This window comes from Aythya fuligula, chromosome 4 (assembly GCF_009819795.1).
Source record: "Aythya fuligula isolate bAytFul2 chromosome 4, bAytFul2.pri, whole genome shotgun sequence".
In the NCBI taxonomy this organism is placed as follows: Eukaryota; Metazoa; Chordata; class Aves; order Anseriformes; family Anatidae; genus Aythya; species Aythya fuligula.
Window position 1 is genome coordinate 52,760,081 of NC_045562.1, and position 21,184 is coordinate 52,781,264.

Here is a 21,184-nt window from a genome sequence, read left to right on the forward strand (position 1 = left end):
ATGCCAGCTCAACACCACCTTCACCATTGAGGAATTTACTCTTCTCCGTGGCTTCTGAGCGTGAGGACTGAATATGATTCCTCGTGTGAAAAGAACAACTCTCCATTCTGTTGGAGAAACACGGGCACAGAGTGAGTGCTGAGGCCGCGTTCCTATCTCTCCGTCACCACAGCCTCCAGGCTTGCTGGGACAATTACTCCACACTACTCTGGCAGCTGCTCATTTTAGACCCGATACACCAAGGCCTCAACCAGTGAATTCCAGTGCTCACACTCAGTGCTACATTGCAGAGGATTTTCCGGCTCCGAACATCTCTCCTTCCACTGTCATCAAATCTTTGGGTAGATGAGGAAGGTTTTCCAATTTTTCACTGACATCAGAAATGAAGCACAACTAAATTCTGCCAAATATACATGAAACCACATTTGGTTTTGCAAAGAGCTGTGGAGAAGCCCACAGATTTTGTTGCTACAGTGCTTTGTTATATTTGTGTGATCCTGTGCAGGATTTTAAAGCATAATGCTTTAGCAGTGGGCTTGAGACAGCTGCAGCCAACTTCCTTTCTTGATTACTACACTGTGGCTATCCCAAGCCATAGTTCAGTTGTTAGGTGTTAGCTGTTTCCATATTGAGGAAACAGTTGAAAATTGCTGATTTAATAAAACCACACCACTGGCCAGAAAGTGAGAAGTTAATTTGGAATGATGTTACGGTGTGTGCTGTGATGCCTGAAATGTCACGTTAAGACTTTGAAACAGGCAAGTTATTCCTTTTATTTCTTCTCAAGCATTACAGAAAATAGACTATAATTGTTGTGTGATCAAATACAAATTGAATTAATCACCTGAACCATGAGTTCAGAAATATTCGCCTGTTTTTTAAATAAAGCTACAGAATCATAGCACCAACATTTTACGAAGAACATTGAGGTGTTTGTTTTAGAGAGAAGAGGTGTTTTCCAGTGAGAATCCTCTTCATTTACAGCTGTTACAGCGGCTGCTGCTATGTATTTAGAAAGGCACAGAAACAGCAGCAGGAGAAAGGGCAGACTCTCATCTCTCTGTCTAGGCAACCTCCAGACAGGTTATCTGAAAGTGCCACCAAAAAAGGCCACAGGCACTTCCGCCGGTGCAGCCCCGCAGCTCTACAGGGTGGGCCAGCGGCTCAGCCTGCAAGGCCGCCAGCACAAGTTGTGCTCGTTTCCTGCAGGCTCTGAGTGCTCTGAGAATTGTCCGTGTACACCCCGAGGACTAATACAGCTCACATCTAGCTGTGTAACCGATTTCCTCCCCGATATCACTGCCACTGGCAGCTGTGATCAGATGCTGCTGCTTTAGGGCCAGCCCCTGAGACTGCTGGGCCCACACAGCAGGGAGAGGTCTTCCTTTTCATCCCCAAGTTCACACTCCCAGTGGAGCAGCTGAGCCAAGATCTGCTAAATTCTACATATAAACATTTTCTTCTGGAAGGTGGTCACTGGGCTGGAAAAGTATTTTAGTAACTTTCTGGAAGTATAGTTCTATCCTCACGGTTTTGCTGTGCTGCATGTAGGTATAATGATAGTCCTCTGACACAGGCGGTCATGGGAGGCCTGATTCTCCGCTGCCATGAGCCTATCTACTTTGGCACAGTAATTCCCTTAAAATAGGATTAAGTGGCAGTAATTTACAGCCACTTTGCCCTGCTGATGGACTATGAATTTGTGTCTTGCTATACATGAGAGTCAAGCCCATTTTTTCTGTTACAACTCTTTGCTCTGGACCTTAGACAGCAAGTAGAGGTTACATGATTTCTCTATGCGTACAGAACTACGTTTTTTCCTGGTTCCTGACACCCAAACCAGTGAATATATAACTTGGCATTAGACCTCACCAAGGCCTTGTCTCTCAGTGTAGTAGGAAGCAAGTGCACATGGGGCTTTTCCACCCAAGGCCCAAACGTGGTATCCTCATCAAGTCTGTGCCCAGTTTCACTCATTTGATACGTCTTCAGACCTGCCTTCAAAAACTGACATTAAAACACAGCCTAACGTCACGTAGGTGTATATGGGTGGTCTTTTCTACCGGAACGTTTGCAAACACCCATTGATCCGAATGGCGGGTTTTAGAGATGTAAAACATGAAGCCACACAGCGCAATGCACAATCCCACCTCACTCAGAAGCGCGTGACTTGATATTAAAATACGCCAGCAGACCTGCTTGATAACAAATAATCCCTCTTAACCTACCTTTCCCCACACAAGTGTTTTCCTCAGGGTAAATCCTGCGCTCAAGCTGGCGTCCTCCAGACGCCATGGCCCCACTCCCGCCCCATCCACAAAGAGAAACACAGCTTCGAGAAAAAGTTAGAAAGTCTTAAAGCCTTTTTTTTTCTTCTGGAAGCTGGTCACCGGGCTGGAAAAGTATTTTTAGTAACCTTCTGGAAGCATAGTTCTATCTTCACTGTTTTGCTGTGCTGCATGTAGGTATAGCGACTGTCCTCTTACACGGGCAGTCTTGGGAGGCCTGAATGTTAGAAAGCCTTAAAGCTAGGTTCTGATTTTTCACAGGGACCTGTGCCAGAGGGACGGTTCCAGCCTCTGTAAGCTCCCTCTTCATTCACCTTTTAGATTACCTGTCTCTCATTGGCAATATGACAAGACCATCCTACTGCCAGACGCAGTTGGAGTGAGCAGGATCCAGCAACGTGTGTGCACAGGCGTGCACACGTGCGTGCACACACACTTCTCTCTAATGGGATCCCACACCATGATCACGGCATGGTTGGCTCAGAAAGCAGCCGAGAAGATGCTGTGGGGGTGAGATGAAAGCAAAGAGCTACACGCGCGGCCATTTGGATGGCAGGCACAGCCCCTCCATCTCAGGGGAAGGCAGAGAGAGATGCCTGTTAACGCCCAACGGGGCATGGCTGCGGCGGCAACCGGAGCCCGTGACAGAGATGTCGGCAAATTACACATATTTCAAACCTCACTTCAGTCCTAAGAACCTGAATGTCACTTTTCTCAAATTCAAACAATAAAACTTACAACTAAATTTGCTTGGAAACTTTTAAGATGAAGCAGAACAGTTTCCCACTAATGATGAAATACTTCGCAAAGGAGGAACAAAGCCATCCTCTGAGTTTTAACATGCCTATCGCTCCTGCATTCATGTTTCTTACAACAGCAATGGGAATCGGAATCAGGCCCACCATTTTTAGAATAATTCATGTTTTCTCTCTTCTTGCTTCTGTCAGTTAACATATAAAATACTGGCATTGCCCAGCCCATCGCACCACTTTCTCTACTTTTATATGAGGGCTTTTTACGCTGAAGTGGAAACAAAACTCCAGAAGATCCATGACCTGGGTTGGGATTAGACAACTGCTTAACAGAATATCACAATATTGAATATTTAACGGATGGTATTAAAAGTAGAACTAATTACGTAGAACTAATTATGTAAATCCATTTCACAATGTTATTAATAAAAGTAAAACTAAAGATAATGGATTTGATTCAGAATATAAATTCACTTTACAACATTTAGAAAGAAAAAAAAAAAAAAAAAAAGACAAAGAACTTACCAGGCGCAGGAAGCTGAAAGAGGCTGTTGAAAAATAAACGTTACGGAAGTCAACTATTCTGGGCGAGATAGGGGAAGAAAAAAAGAAGAATGAAGACCTGTGTTCTTGGGTTTTCAGGCAGACTTTTTTTTAGCAGATTAGAAAAAATATATTATGTAGAAAGAAGAGGGGAAAAAAAAAAAAAAGTAAGTGGTGAGCAGGGCCCTCTGCACCTACAGGCCAAATAAGTCCCGGAGACTGGGTCACTCATCCGGCAGCGGCAGTGACAGGGGACCCAGATGTAATATGACGAGAAATAGCGGAGTGGTTTAGGGTAAGTCAGCTTCCTGGTGAGAGCTCCTCGGCACTGCCTGTGTGGGTTTTGTTGTGGGTTGGCGTGTGAGCGCGAATGTCTTAATGTCTTTGGTGGCATGTAAAAACCCGCTCTTCGAAGCTGGGGGAGGGAGGCAGAGCCGGCAGCCTGCAGCACGCTCTCTCTTTGCAGGCTGCTGCTCCTCCGGCCGCCTCTGCTCCGGCTGCTGGAGGCATAGCACAGCCCCACGAGCAGGAGAAGAGGAGCAGAGCCACAGCTGCCCGGTGGTTCTGCACATGATTCACGTGCTGGTAACATGGTATGGTAACACTTGGCATGTTTTTGTGCAAGCTGGAATGACTCCCTGCTTTTAATAAAACACAGAGTGTGCCTTTCCCAGTACAGACAGCTTGAGTGGGCCGGGTTATCATCACTTCCAGCCTTCCTGCCACAAGGCTCCAATGCTAGTTTTGGGATTTCAAGTGCCTGGTCTACAGTCTGTACAGCAGGAACTATGAGCATTTCCCAGCTCCCATTTCCCAGCTCCCTGCATGTTCCTTCCTGACTCAAGCCCTGTGTGTATGGGGTTCCCTCTGTCCTTGCCACCCTTCCCATAGGGAGGACAGCTGGCTGCACTGGTCAGTGAACTACAAGAGGCTGCCCACGTTGGACGAGCAGGCAATGGCGCTGCCATCAGGGCATCCCTGTCCCAGACTCCTGAAGCAGCCAGAGAGCCCTGGCACAGCAGGATGGGGTCCCCCAAGTTGAATGCTGGGGGCCCCAGTCCTGACCAGCGCAGGGGGCTGGCTGGTCCTCAGCCAGATACACAAGCACAGGGTTGCCCAGCAGCTTCACAACCAGCCTCCGAGGCAGAAAAATGGAACCTGAGACCTTTCCAGAAAATATTTTGGTTTCATTGAAGCCATTCTTGACCATCTCTTGCTATGAAGTAGCAAGATCGGGCTGCCTCATCCAGGTCTAAAGCCATGCTTTTTGTATTCATTGCAGGAGGAGAAGCCTTTGGTGAAGAGAACTAGTGAATCTGTCCACATAAATGTTATGTTGGCATGATGCATTCCAATATAAAGTTATACTGCTTCCAAGAATGATTTAAAATCAACAAATTACAAGATAAAACAGAAAGGAAACAAAATGATAATTTATGTGAAACAAAATGATAATTTATGTGTAGATGAAACGCAGTTTGTGCCAAAAATATAAATAGCTGCTGAAATAATATTACCTGTGTAAAGAGGCTGTAAACATGCTGAGATGAAGCTTGCAGAACAGTGCTGCACAGTTAGGCTGGGGAAAATAAATGAATTCAGTTAATTATCTGTAGGGATGAAGGTAAAAGGTAGTTCACAGAAGACATTTTTGGAATAGTCTAATCCTAAATGCTTCAATACTCCTTTTCATTTGAGACAAAATTTTGAATAAGAGGCTTCAATAACTTATGTGAGAACTCATGTCACTTAATTTTCACATTAAACACTTATTCTTCTGTTTTTAACCAGGTTTGTGTTTCCCAATACCAGTGCATGCAATCAGGCAATAAGTTTCCATTGCGATCATGATAAAGAAAGTCAGACACCCAAACATTTAAAAATGTTTCCACTAAAATGCTGTGGCTTGTCAGAAGTAGAGAAATAACTACCATTTGCAAATTATATTGATATAAATGTCTTAGGTGAAGTCTAAACCTCTTTTAGCTCTGCTACAGATAGAACTACTTTAAATGCAACTATATTTTTCTGCTTTGTTCTGCAGACTAATCCAGATGTGAGACCATCTGGGTAAGCAGTCTGCATTTCGGAAAAAGAGCGCATCAATCTGTGAAATACTTCATAAACAACTTCTGAATCGTGAGCTCTGTGAAAAACAAGACTGTAGAATAAGAAATAAGTTATAACATGCCTTGATTTCAGCCTGTTTTCTTCCACTATGCTTCCTGGAGCATCTTCACCCAGTAATTTCCTAAAAATATTTAAACATCAGGGTGGATTTTTTAATCAATACCTTCATTTTGGGGGAGTTTGTGAATAAATTCTGGAGCCTTTTCATGGATATGCACGTGCTTTGTGTAGCACTTGCTCCATGACTTCACTTCCTAGTGACCTGGAATGCCATGAGGACCACCCCAGCTCCACACCCACTGCACAAAGCACAATTCCAAAGTCAGGTGCAACATCTCAGCCTAATGGATATGTTTTCCTTGATATATTTTTTTCTTTAACATTGTTCTCGTATTTTTTGCTGCAGCTTTTCTGCCCGCTTTCACCTCTTCACACTGTGCAACGAAGAGGAACATCTGGCTGTGAGAAAATATTGTTAATACATTCAAAAATACCTTGCTTCTCCTTTTTTTTAAACTCACTATGAGTCATTAACTGGGACTTTCAGAAACAAACACTTTGTTGTGGAAAATATTTATGGGGGTGGAGTGGAGGGTTGCAAATTTTTTTATTTTTTTATTTTTATTTTTTTCTTTGCATTGAAGACTAAGTTGACAGCAAAAAAAATAGTCTTAAACCTCAAGTAACTGAGGATTTATTACCAATAATCTAAAATAACATTATCCAAGGTTTTGTCGTGGCTTAGGGTGGTTTACAATGACAGGCCAAGTTTGTCCCTTGATCCACTGATTCTGTCTGACTTGGAGAAATTAGTGGGAAGCAGATGTTGGGAAGGGATTTGAGATCAAGAAAGGAAGCTGTTCCTGTTACCCTGGCCTGATTTCCTTGTTGTTCTCTGATTTGCTCAGGAAGTAAACCATGACACTCTTGATACCCATTGTATTTAGCTCCAACGAGCCTTTCTTGTGTCCGAAGTGACCATTATGCTACACAAAATAAAGCCAATCGTTGTTTATATCTAGGCACGTCACCAAAATTATAAACAACATAAAAGGTGTGTGTTTACTTCATAAAAAACTTTTTTGTTGTTGTTTTAAATCATCATTTTCAAAGGGGAGCAGGAAAAAATGTGTGCAGTCAAGGTGTCAGCAGCGCGTTGGAGAACTGGGATGCTGCTATTTGCTTTCTCTTGAGTTCTTAAGCAGTACCAGACAGGTACATTGCCCAGACCCATTTCAACCTGGGGCTGAGCACATCCCCTTTCCAGGGGCAGATACCTCAAAGAAAGGGGGACCTCCTTGCAGCATGAAGGAGAGCATCACAAAAGTCTCTAAAATGGACCCAGCATAGAAGTGTCTGCAGAATTACTCATTGTCAGAGAGCCAAATCTGAAAGAGGAAATGAAAATGCAGTTTCACAAGCAACTCCTACATGGATTTTGGTAATATATATCATGACTTTGCCTTGGTGAGTTAAGGCTTTGGTTTCTAAGCAAGCTAACACAGTGGTTAGGCCCCCCTCAGCTTGGTGTTGCAGTGGCACGGTCTGAAGCGTGTGGTGGTAACATAGAAGCCAAACCCTGACCTGAGGCTAACCCTCAGCTCAGTTCTCAAACCTCAGCTGTCGAGCGCCTTCCAAGGCTCTGCCTCTGCCCTGAGGTGTGCCAAAGGATCCAACACAGCTCCGGTGTGGAGGGAGAGGCTTTGCACTGCTACAAAGGAGCCTGGGCCACAGCCACCAGCAGTATACTCACTGGGCAGGGAGGGCCAAGGAGCACCTCCATCTGCCCTGAAACAGGAGATCGGTCCCCACAGTGACATGGAAACATCATCCTCCATCGCCAGGCTTGTCCCACACTTCAAGTGGCCGTGGAGCAGCCCTCAGCTACTCCTGTCCAGGGATCAAGCCCTAGGCCACCCAGTGCCTGGGTGCAGCAGTGCTGAGACGGGTGTGAGGCACTGAACTGGGCACGTCTGAGTGCAGACCTCTCAGGCCTAACATGGAAAACCCCAGGTTGTGCAAATGGTGACCAGGCTTGGGTTTGGCTCTAGAACTTGGGTGTGGGCAGCTACATCGTTATCCGGCCTCCTTTCAAGCCCAATCGAGCTCTGTTCCATACAACGAACCCATATACTGGTGGAGCTGCAGCAAACAGAGATTTCCCTGCTGTTTGAGACCTCGGTGTTCTGTAGTCTTAACAACAAAATTACTCTTTACTGCCTTTAATTTTTGAACAGATTAGCTACTTCTTTGGGATGTTTCTCTCGAGATGTGGCTGTCAGTGGCATATGCCATGCAGCGAAGCTAATGTTTACACTCCTTCCTTTCTTGTTACCTGACAAGCAGAAAAGTGACGATCACTTCATGGTATAATTCCTCCTGTGACGCCAGGAGGGAAGTGGCAGTCAGGACAATTTATGGGAAGTGCTCTCCTTTAGAGTAACTTGAAAATCTACTTCCCCTTTCCTAAAAGGGAAGAATGCTTAGGTACCATACTGAGGGTTACTTCATTCCCCCCAGATTTTGTCTTAAAACAGTCTGTCACAAAAGCAACCACATTACTTCCCCAAAACTCAGTATTCTTCCCCAGAATCAGGTAGACATCCTAATTCCCCAACCACCCACCAGCCCGATTAGCGTGAGCACAAGCCCACATCAGTTTCTGTAATTGTCTGACCTCTGTAATATTCCCTGCCACCAGGGACAGCTGAACTCCCTGCCCCCCATCTGGCTTTACCATGAGGATGATCCTAGTGGCTTTGCTGAAACCATGGAGGAGGCTCCAGTGGTTTTCTCTGTGAAATCGTGCCCAAGCTGAGGGACTTCATGCCTTCATGGTCAGTTCAGCTTCCTGCCCTCACCACCCTGGCCTTGCCCAAGGGCCACAAAGCTGAGGTGCTTCCCTGCAAAGAGAAGCAGGGGAAGAAAGAGCTGAAAGAGGCCAGAAGCACTGAGGAAACGCTGGTTCCTTCTTCCATTCTCCCGGGGAAGAAGAAGAGGTCTGTCACGACAGGGAGCTCCCCTGTGGCTTGTCTACATGCCACTGTAGACACAGTAAAAAAGGGCAATCTGGAATGGAAAGGATGACGCACAGGTGAGGAAGCTTGCTTTAGAGGTGGGAGTTGGAGGCATTGCCTTTTGAGTTAGCAGAAGTCAAGCAAACACGTAACGCTCCCACAGCCTGACCTGACAATACAACCATTCCTCCCATTCACAGATCAAACACAACGATTAAATCTGTGGCACATGCACAGGATTTCCATTGTTCGCTGTGCTGTCCGGTGTCTGCTATGGCGGTGTTTCATGGAGTGGAGGTAAGCGTTTCTCAAGATAACACAAAAATAATAACGATCCACGTGGTTGCTTACAAAGCTTTTAAAAACAACTGTTGTCATGGAAGCACTGCCACACTCAAATGTCCTACAGCCCAAAGAACGTAGCAGCTATCACATCCTGATCAGACAGAGGAAATGCATCAGCGTTTAATATTTTACTATTATTTTAGCACACTGCAAGTCAGGTCAAATGTCTCCTGAGCTGTATGAAAAGCATTCCTACTCACAGGGAGGACACAAATGTAGTTTTAGAGTCAACACCACGTCAGAGGATACAAAACAGCTTAGGACAATAGGGAGGAAAGCAAAATGGTGTCTTTTATCCTTTGCCCCCACTCCAAAGCTGCCTCAGTCTTTTATGTTTTCACGGCTCGGGTAGCAAGTTCAGATAGCACAACAGCACAAGGGTCTCAGGTCGTGGGGACCTCTGGTGGCACTGGGGATACACAGCTGCCTTTGTCAAATCCTGAAGTGGCAGAGAGAGCCTAAATTCTTGTCTCTGAATAGATGCCAAAAGCCCCATTTGTCCACCAACAAGCTACCAATACTTCAAGTCCTTCCCTTCCTCAGGATCGGCAGCACAGTTTTCATCTCAGTCAAGAGGAAGATGTGTGGCCCTCTTACAACATGAAAGCTACGTAAATGAAGCGAACACACAAAACAAGAAGCAAAACAAACAAAAACAGAACCTGGCCGTGGGACAAAACACGCTACTCACAGGATGTTGAGCCCTACCTACCACATGTATTTAATTCAGCAAAACCTCTGAATGGCGCATCCTGGCAGCAGTCTGCTTCGAGCTGCTGCTTTGGATACGTCAGTGCTGCTCTGTGGGGGCTGGAGGAATGGGGCTGCCCCAACAGTAGTGCCCCAACCACTCAGGATACCCTACTGCATGATCCCGCAGCACCCCAGGGTCTCCTGGACACCTCCATGCTATCCACCCACCCATGACCGATCGATGACCTTCAAGGTCCCTTCCAACCCCAGTCGTTCTGTGACTCTGACACCCTTCCCTATCGGTTCTTACAGATCTGCCCTAGCATCTACTGTCCTCCCAACTCACCTATTTCTGTGTCCCGTAGCTTCCCCCAATGTATTTTCCATTGAGGTGTAGGAGAAAAAGGCTGGGGATCTGACTCAGCATCCCAAGTGCTCCAGGTACTCCCCAGCTCTTGGGAACACGGAACAGACCAACCTCGAGGTTGGAAAAGGCTCCTGGATCTGGCAGAAGGGTGGAAAGGGTAAAGGGGCACCATGAGGTTGGCAAGAAAGGCCCTTTCTCAGGGCAATGAGTCATGAGACAAGAGAGCTGTTAAATACCACACTCCTAAAAAGCTAAAGCTCCCAACCGGCACTCCAAACACATGCCCTGTGTATGTGAAAGGCTTTCTGAGAAAATCCTCGAAAGACAGCACTTCCCAGCTCCAGGACATGTAGAAACCAAGCAACCTAAAGGAAAAGGGGACCTTTTATCAGGTGACAACAGATAAGAAGCCGTAGCTAGCCCAGCCAGGCTCCGTGACACATAAAGTCAAACAAAATCAAGAGAGTCCTTCCCCATGAGCTTTCAGGATGACTCCGCCACCAGCAACACCCACGGCGGCACAGGACTCCACCGAACAGCACTTCTTTCCCTGCCAGGCCCTGAACAGCAGCCAGACAGCCAAGCTACAAAGAGCAGCGCAGGGCAGCTGAAGGAGAAAACCCAACGTTATCATCTCCAGATCTAAGCGCAAAACGCACTTCTGGGTCTTGCACATCTTCAGCAAAGAACAGCAATAACTTTTTGAAAACAAGCCCAACCCCACCCATACGCAAAGAAAGAAAAAAAAAAAAGTCGCCAAAACAATACTCTGAATACAGTACTCTTCCTCTGGGGAAGAAACAAACAGCACGTGATGTGTAATAACATCCTCCAGTGCGCCTCACGGGGAAACAACAGCTCAGGGAAGGGCACAGCAAAAGCTGCTGCCACCACCGCTCTATGTCATTAGCAAGGGCACCACCTATTGTCACAATACCTGATGTGTTCCTCCAGCACGTACCACCTTTAATTGCATGTTAATTATTCAGGCTGAAATTTACTGTTTGCCTGTAAAAATAATAATTTAAAAAATATTACCCTTTAATTTTTGATGGTAACATTCAAACCATTTCCATAGGTAAGGACAAGTTAGAGTACTCCACCTCTCATATTGATGAAGGCAGAAGGACTTTCAGAAATCCTCAGAGCACCAACAAGGAGACGTTTCCCAGCTGTAAGCAGAGAGGAGTTCAGAGGTGGCCCAGCACACAGGGAACTAAAGGCATAACCAAATCAGCAGCTGTCAGATCAGGACAGACTGTTGTAGCCAGGATAGGAACCACGCTGGGTCTCCATGTCCAGCACTGTGTACAAACACTGCTGTCCTGCCTCCGGAGAGTAGCAGTACCTCCACTTTAAAACACTGCAGTTTGAGAAAATAATCCCCAAGGTGGCCCTTGCTGCCAGAAACAGGAATCTGTAAGTAATGACAAAAAAAAATAACTAGACATTACTCAGGCTGTGGTATGTAGCTGTGCCTTTGAATCAGCCATGTCAAATCAAAGCTAGCTTCTAACAAGCTTTCATGTTTCCAAACCCTGTTTTCCCTGCTCTCTTGATCAGTTTTTTAGTTGGGGCTTTGCTGTACAAATGCACACAAACCTGGCTTGTTTCTGCAGCGTATCCAAGCTATAAGGCAAAGAAATCATAGGAACAAGTCTGCAGGAGCCAACTCACGTTGAAGTCAGTTGTCCCCAACCAGAGCTACTGAAACCTGCTGGACTCCAGCCAGCACTCTGCTCTCAGGTGTCTGCCCACCCCTGCAGGAACACGATACAGCAATACCCGCACTCGATCTGCACCAAGCAGCCTTGGGAAAAGCTAGGACTGCTAGCTATAAACCCACAATCACACAGCAATTGCTCTTCCTCAGAATCCATCCGATTATTACCTCTGACCTAAGGGGTCTCACCAAAGGAGGCCTACCCAGCACTTTCCTCCACTGATAAACCATCTTTACAGTGCTCCTACCTGCCCCTCTGATGTATGCCACTGCCCGCACTCTCCTACACAATAAGCTAGGCCTAAGCAGCTTCTCTTCATCTACTTCAGGGGGAAAAAAAAAAAAAGAAAAAAGAAAAAAAGAAAGAAAGAAAAAAAAACCTGAAACCATGACCCTCATTTTCAGTAATGTGAGCATTCAGCTCCCACTCACATCAGTTAAAATCAGGCCACAAATCTGTTCCTTTTTACGCCTGCAGATGGTTGCTTTCTCTCCCTACAGATGGTATCCCAAAGCCAGGACAAGTGGCTTTCATGCAGAACTCCGAGTCTACTATTTGACAAAATCTGATACGAGCTGAAACGCAGTCTTCCAAGGAGAGACAGAAGGCTATACTTGTGGCAAAAATTCTTTATTAAACTAGATTTTGTAAAGTCCTTTTCACATTAGAAATTCTAAATGCAAATTACAAAATTGTATTTCAGTAAAAAATGAAAGTTATAGTTAACAGCAAAATTACAACTTTATACAAATAAAAAAAATATTTTTTTTTATTTTAATTTAAAAATAGACATTGATATTTTCCAATGTACTGGTCCTAACAGCTTTTACAACTGGTAGCTGCAATACTAGGTCTTTTCACATGCATATTCACATCGTCATTCAATGCTCAGCAGGGTATTTAGCTGAAATACCATTGAAATAGTATGATCAGTTGGGTTTCCATTGGAGTTCTTTTTTACTAAAAATATTTTTATTCAAGAAAAAAGGAAGTAATCGTCATACACAGGAACTGTGGTGATGAACACTTGTTTGTCCATGTCCATGCTATATCCTCTCCCTAGCTCTGTGAAGAGAGCAGTATTCTAGAAACGCATTCAAAGATATAAGCATGAGCAACAGAGAGCCTATGTATAATTTATCATAGTACATTAGTGACGATCCTGCTTTGCTATTATCAACAACAAAATTGTTTTCTTAAATACCAACCGTATTTTGTGGCAAGATGAAATAACGATTTGGTTACTCTTCACTTCCTCAAGCACAACCTTATTCAGAGTCCATGTTCGGACGATCTTTACAGATCTCCCCCGACACCACACGTGCTCACAACGAGGTTAAACTAGGGCATGTGGACATAGCCTAAATGGGGACTCCCGAGTCGCAATGGTTTCCCAGAGCCACAAAAAAAAAGTTAAACTTTGCCTGAGGTGTCCTTCAACAGGCCTATAAAAACATTAATTTTAAACAAAACTGTTCCACATACTATTAAAAATAGAATCCAAGTTCATCCAAGTATTACCAAGGTATCATTTAAAAATCACTTTTGCCCCACTGCTTTCATAATTGACTGAAATATATTTTAAACACCCACATTACTTTAGAGAATAACCATCTCTGTTGTACTTGTGAGCTTGCTTTCTCTTCTTTACTGTAGGATTATACATCAATGCTGGCACTAGCATTAAATTTTGCATGAAAAAAAAAAAAGAGAGTTTTCCTAAATTAAAAATTGGACTAAACATTGACATGTTTCATAGAAAAAGAAACAAAAAGTCATGTATTAAGAGGACAGCAGCCATCACAACCACATGCTGTTGAATAATAGATTAAAAAGTGGTACACGATATAGGTATTTGAAAAGTCGCACGTTACTTCAGAGTGCTGGTGGCAATACTACGTGCTACTTTAATTAAGTATAAGATTTGTACATGATATACCTCAGGACTCTCACCAATGCAACTGCAAAAGACATCAGAAAGGCTGGAAGTTGTAAAACGTAGCCTACTTTCAAATACCCTTTTCAAACAACTACATTTGAAATAATTCATCCCACTATAAATATTCATCCCATATACAAACAATCAAAGAAATACAAGGATTCCGGTGTGTTTTTAAGGACAGTTTGGCAAGTGTTTGAAAGCATGGAGTTCCTGAATAATAAAACCCTACTTTCTCTCTCTCCACTGATCATCTTTCTCCATCTTCCTCCATTCTGCATTCAGCTCAGAACAGCTTCTAAGCACACACTTCAACTCCCGTGGAAGAAAAAGCCTGAGCTCATCATGTTTTCTCTGAATTGGAACTGCAGTGCCTCATCCCGAGCCACTGAAGCTGAGGGAGGTTTTATCTCCCACTTCAATAAAAGCAAGACTGGTTCTGCTTGTGTTACAGTTTTAAACTATCATCTGACATCAAAATTCAGCCTGTAATCAAACAACTTTTAATTAGGAAAATGACCAACTTATAACCAGGTAAGGCATTCAGAGTACCTCAGTGAACCCATGCCTGTACCCAAAAGGACAATGGACAGAGGGAGAGAAAGAAGGACTCCAAATTGCTCCTGAGCTATGCACTTCTCTGCTGACTCTGACAGATGGGAGAAAACTCTGCAGTAGGGGTGGAGCTGAGGTTTTGCCTTGAACATATTTTATGCATTTAACCAAACAGGAATAAAGAGAGAAAATAATTATAGGGAGGGGAACTGAAGCTCAGCAGGTACAGCTTCTTTCTAAGAGTCCTAGCCCTCCTCATGAGCCTGTTTATACACTCCTATAGTTTAATCTCTTTCACCCCCCTTGATCTTGAATTTTTAGCTTGCAGGAGCAGGTTTGGCAGAGGCTCAGGAAGCGGCACTTCAATACCCCAACCCCACTGGTTATGGTATTTTCTGGGGAAGTGAGAGTCGAGTGCAATCACCGTCCCCCTGCTAAGCCAGAAGAAGGTGAAAAGCTGCATTTCTCACCTCCAGGGTAAGCACGTCAACAACTAGGCTATGACGAACAGATGGGCAAGACAACAACTTCTTCTGCTCATCTTTTGAGCTGAAATCTACGCTGTTTTTGTCCATGTCAGGAACGGTGCGGATGTACTGAGGGAATCGGGCCCCCTCCCAAAACACCAAGAGGCACAGGCACTTCCCCACGTACAAGCACATCACCACAGAGCTTCAGCACCCAGCAGCTTGAGGCGTGACACCTTGGGCACACGTAGGGCCTTTGCTGGGCAGCTCTGCGCCCAGGCCAACCAACAGGGCCTGTGCCTCAACGAGCTGCACCTCCATTCATTATAAAAAGTAGCAGTAAGGGCACTCTGCTCAGAAGCAGGAGGAAATTTCTTTGTTCAAAAGAATGATCCAAGCTCCATTTAAGCAATTCAAAGGTCTGCAGCCCTGGACAGCTGATAAGCTGACCTGCTATCTTGTGACATCTCAGTCCGTTTTAGGCACTGTCACGGAGGACACAGCACGGGCCCGATCACACAGGATGTCGTGCAGTAGCTTAAACAGCCCTGCTAGAGCTGTATGGGGGGCCCATACCTTTTGTATTTCAAACACTGCTTGCCAGAGTAGTCCAGCAAGGAGAAAAAGACAAGGGAAACAATTTGGATGAATTAAGTACCCACAAAAACATAAAACTTATTACTTACAGCAATCTATTATTCCAGTACGAGTCTCTTTGATTAAATATTATTCAAGCTATTCTTGCATTTGAAATCACCATAAAAAGATAACTGTGTCTGCTGAAGCATGACAAACTCATTTTTAGATCTACTGTACATTGTGTTCACTGTGTATATATTACAGCAAATATGGATATTCAAGAAACATCATGTCTTTCAGTTTGTCAGCAACTTGCACAGACACATTTTGAAATGAAACCTGTTTCTGTGCACAGCTTTTCTCACAGAAGTTCCTTGCTTACTACTACCCGTGCACACAAATGGCAGAACTTGCACACACATATGGATTCATATACAAATTCCATGTGCATGCAGTTCCTGGGTAAAATTTTCTAGGGAAGTAATTTTAAAATGAAAGACTCTCCTATTAATCCTTAACCTATTAATATTATTCCTAACACACAACTCATATCTGTTCTGAAAAAAAAAAGTCTTACATAAAAAAATCAAATAGTTTAAAGAATTCTTACGCCTTTTAAGAGGCAAAGATGTAAGTTGTAATGCATTCTAAAAAATATTTCAGTGAAAAATCTTTTTTTTCTTATCCAATTGCTTAATGGAAATGCTTGACAAAGTACAGGTGTTTCAGTTTTTTGTTGTTGTTGTTGTTTTTGTTTATCTTTGTTTTTAAACACAGGTATTTTTAAATGCTGATGCAACACCACCAGAGCAACTTTTGTATTCCTAGACTTTCCAGTTAGGCAATTACTACTGCAGTATTAGCATTCATTTTGATGTTAAAAAATACATTTAAAATGCCTCACAGATGAACAAATTTACTACAAGAAAATCACCAGATTTCATACACACAGAATGAAGACATCACCATTAGACACCTGTAAAATGAAACAGTACTCATTTTGCTCTATTACAAAAGACATAAAAGGAAGAAACACTTTTCATCCAATAGGTTGTTGGTTTTTTGTTTTTTTGAGTGTTTTTTCCGAAATTACAGTATTATTTATGTGTGAGTAGAGATGTAACTACTGTGTTGTATTTTCCCCTTCAATGGATCACAGTAAGTCTGTAAAAAAATACTTAACATACAGCTGGTCTTAATGCAGAGTCCTTTATATGTAACTTCCATCAGTGTCAGTAGTAGTTTAGAATGGAGTAAGGAAAACAGAACTGGTCAAGCCATCACAAAATGACCACTAAAAATACTAAATCAGACTCTTGAAGAAATCTGGATGTATTTATCATTCAACGGTAACTGGATTTGAAATATCAGTAGTTGCTGAGTTTCCACCTCCTCGTGCTCTTCTGAGGAGTTTAGCACAAAATTTTGCATCATAACATAAAAGTCCAAGGTACTACATCTCAAAAGCACAGAATCCACTGCAATTTCAGTGGATGAAGGTGAAGAAAGAGTAATAGGCTGGGTATGTTAAGAGTTGCATTTTAAAACTGTACCTTAACTTCCCTTTAAAACATTAAATAATGCTCATCAGAATTTTAATCTGCATTTCTAAGACTCCAAAACCTGTAAAACCTGTCTTCTTTGTGAAGATTCAAAAAGAAGATCCATCTGACATGAAAGTTTTCTTGGAAATACACTGACAAGACCACTTGCTGTAAATCGATACCATTTCTGATAAAACACCATCCTTTAAAACAGATTACAAAACATTATTGCAGTTGTTCAAAAAGTTGTTAGCTGTAATCCGACATCTCAGTTTCTGTATTCCTCATCTCTTCTTGACAACCCTTCAATTCAGCATGACTTTCAGGCAGCCTGGTTTTATTTCTGCGAACCTGTGAAACGAGAAAAGATGAAGCTTCAAGATGAACGCTACATGCAATGCCATCTCCTGCAGCCCTCATCAAACATATGGAAAGCGATAAGGTTCTCAGTCAAGTATATATGCATGTGGGAGTCAGGAAACCAGCATCGTGTCCTCTGGATATGACAGCAAAGGAGGATTTTATAAAGGTCTGGAGAAGTGAACAGCTGGAAATACCAGGAACTGGGAGGAAGAGTTTTAAAAAACAAAAAGGTCGTCCAATATTCTTGGTTATATTCTTTCTGCTCCTTTTTCCCCACTCCCTTTTTATCCCCTCTTCTTTCAAAATACATTTTCTCCCTTGTTTTCTGTAGAAAGTGAGAGGGAAATGGAAAAAAGTCTTTGCTCTGAGTCCCACCTTCACAGTCACCTTCATACACTCCTGTAAAGAAAAGGCAGCAAACGCAATGACACCAACCCAGACTTGCTAAACTGCTGTCCCATGTAAGAAGCTGTGAGCTGAAGCATATATTGGAGACCAATAAAAAGCATGGTTTACAACTCCTCACATTAAAGCTAGCAACCTTGAATGGAAAAAAAGATAATTAAGCTATGTTTAGATAACTATAATTCATACTGTTTTCATCTACCATAGAGGAAAGGATCTAAAATTTAATAGGCATCCTTTATTAGATGGTTGTGTGTCATACAATTGGCACTGGTCTTATGAAACAGCAGACCAGCGTTGATCTGTTTAGTAGTTTAGCAGTACTCTAAAACAGACTTCAATTTCAGTTAGTTAAATGTGGGATAAGAAAAAATGAATCACTAACAAAAATCTAAACTCACCTGAAGTTGTGGCTTGTGAGGTATCTGATAGCTGCTGGTTTGATGCGAGCAACTCCTCCCTGACTATGGCTTCCTCTTCCCGTGATAACACAGAGATAAGGTTTACCACCTGTCTGTTGGTACTCTGTAATAGCAGGGATTGTAACGGTTAAAATTCTCCCTCTGTTGAGACTTGGCATTCAACATAACCTTTACATCCATTTTTCTGAAAACTTTCACCAGTGATCTAGAGCTTTGTTTTCCCATGGTAGCTATGCACCTATATAAAAAGTCCTATTTGCCTTCCTCTGAAAAAGATTCTCTGAAAGAAAAATATAGTCAAGTTTTTTAAAACTAGATTGCTTGCAACACGCATGGTGCAATCATCAGAAAATCCTTCTAATTTCATAGCAGCTTTACTGCTTCTATCATCTATTCCTTAGTTGGAACTTGCACCCCATGAGAATATAGTTAAATTGCAAAATTTTTAAAAAAAGAGGTACGTCATACACCAATTTTTAAGTGAAAATAATGCATATAAACAAATGAGATTTTAATGGATAAAGAAAGGAAAAAAAAAGGAAAATATAAATGTCAAAAACTGGTTTTAAAGTCACACTTATTTGGACAGTAATTTTTGCTATGTTGGAGCATATGAAATCAGTAGATCAGCACATCATGAACTTTCTTAGTTTATCTAGCCATGATACAAAATGAAATTGCTCTTAGCCTAGAGATCACATCAGCCTAAATTGATTAAGAAAAAAGATGAAAAAATATAAATGAAGTTGGATTCTCGCAAGCCAAAATTTGTCAGTTCAAGATTATCACTTCACATTGACATCTTTCCTAACCTACTCTCTTTCTCTCTCAACCTTTTAGTGTTAGTTTACTCTTAATTCTGCCAGTGCTAGGTGTCCATATTGATTGATCCCTTTCCCATGTATGTTAATGAAGATGAATTCTTTTCAAGAACTAGGACTGAACCATGAGCCCCTCCCATCATTCCAAACCTCACGATGTAAGCGTAGCTTCACAAAACTCCAAAAAAGCATTAGATTACAGCTTACAGTATACAAATGTAATTTCAGGAGTAGAATGAGATAATGCAATTTAATTAGCTCTGACCTATATTAAGGGGAAAAAGAAGGACTATCTGAGCCCTACCGAACACTAATGCTTCTACTGTGTGGAGTAGCTGTTGTATATTAAGGAAAAGTTTTGTGCAGTGGTACCTTGCATGAGAAGTATTTCTTACAAAAGCATTCCCAGTGTGCTTAGATTTATAGGGTAAACTAATAATGCAGAAAATGTATCTTTTTACAGCAAGAACACTCATGAATCACTGGAGCACTCACTCCACTGGGAGAAAAAACAAGCCCTCAAGCAAAACTGCACAAAATGTCATTTATGGAAGCAGCAGCAGTATTCTGATCTCAAGAGATCCTACTGGCAAATGTATGCAACAGTTACTGAAAGACAGCTTAAACCACACAATTTCAAGTAAAACTTGAAGACAATCTAATCATTGTGGTTAGTATTCCAAAATACCAATTTTTCTTTAAAGATTAAAAAAAGCAAAATAGTTCTGACAAAGCAATGCAAAGACGACACAAATATTTGCATTACCACCTCTGTAAAAATGCCATGAAGGACAGATCAAGTCTTCAAAAAAAAATAAAGAGAGGGTAAAACAGAAGCAATAGTAAGATTTACAAAGAAGAAGCAAAGTGCTGGGTATGGAGGTTGGCAGCTTTGAGCAAAAAGAATCATTGCCTTGTCAAGGAAAACAATTTCCATGGGGGAACTTTGAAAATAAAACAACACGGAAGCCAGCTGTTTCCACATAGTACTAGATTACACTCAGACCCTCGGACACTGCCATATATAGTGATTTCTTAGCAGAGAATGAAGAGGATAACTTCTAGGGGACAGGAATTATTAGCTCATTCCTACCTTCACATTTTTCCTGCAGCACTCTGGACAACTGATTCACAGCTTCATCCACATGGAGCCCATGCAGATCCAACACATTCAGAGGCAGCAAGGAGGTATTTACTTTCTCAAAGATCTGCGCAGCGGCAGCATGGTTGGCTTCTTTCATCTTCTGCTCGTGAAGGCGACCCTTTATGCAAAAGCACATCGACTATTACACTCCAAGACACAATCTAAGCTTCACACTGGTTGTTGGGTTCAAAACGACACTACTGGCAGGGAGCTTTTAGCTCACAGTTTGAAGCAGTGAAATTTATAATCACAACACAATTTCTGGAAGAGGCTCAGTGAGACCTACGCACAAGGGGATTTCATGAAATTTGTTTGTTAAGAACTACTCAAAGCTGGCACCAAGAAGAAACTATAAACAAAATCTTCATGAGAAAGGGAAAAAAAAAAATAGATGTCAGGAGAACATAACATCATTACATAAGCTAAAAAGTTACACTTCATGATGATTTTCAGATTTATTATCCTAACAATGGCATTTTAGTGTCTGAAAATATTTCACTAAAACTTTAATGAAACAATATCAAAGAAACTGCTTAATTGCGTAGGAAAAACCTACTGAGTATTATATTTGAGGTTAGTTCTTCTGAACACATTCCCTAAAAATCAGAAAATCAGTCTAGCCAAGAAGAGCAAGCACTTAAGCACTTTTGTTTTTTTTTTTTTTGGATAGTTGCCTATTCTCTCTCCCAATAATTGTGACACCTTTTATGACAATGTCAGTATAGTCCCTATTGGAATTAGGGGCAAGGAGCAGTACAGGATTATTCACATTACACAGTGAACAAACACCAACTATTTCCCACAAACCTTGCAGTGATCGTATCTGAGAGACTGAAGCAACAAATTATGTCTTTGAAGATCTGTAAGCACAGTTTGAAAGGAAATGCAAGTCTTAACTCCAGGTACTGGACTGACAAGGGCTCAAGAGAACAGAAGTGACAGACTGTCTTACACTGCCTTAAAATGGATCATCTGAAGTACATTAGTGTCAGACCAGAGACACCAGCCCCATAACTCTCACTTGCAGAGGATTCCCAGGACAGGCCAAGGCCACCAAGTATAAAGTACTTTTTCATGAATAAAGGT

General features: G+C 42.4%; 1 protein-coding gene across 1 annotated transcript in view; it reads right to left on the reverse strand.

Moving 5' to 3' along the window:
• Positions 1 to 16,046: 16,046 nt before the first annotated feature.
• Positions 16,047 to 21,184, reverse strand: part of N4BP2 (NEDD4 binding protein 2) — a 35,913-nt gene continuing 30,775 nt past the window's right edge. The window contains 3 exon segments of the mRNA XM_032186547.1: positions 16,047 to 17,294; positions 18,113 to 18,236; positions 20,048 to 20,216. Of these exon segments, the coding sequence (XP_032042438.1) occupies positions 17,249 to 17,294; positions 18,113 to 18,236; positions 20,048 to 20,216 (339 nt within the window). The 3' untranslated portion in view covers positions 16,047 to 17,248.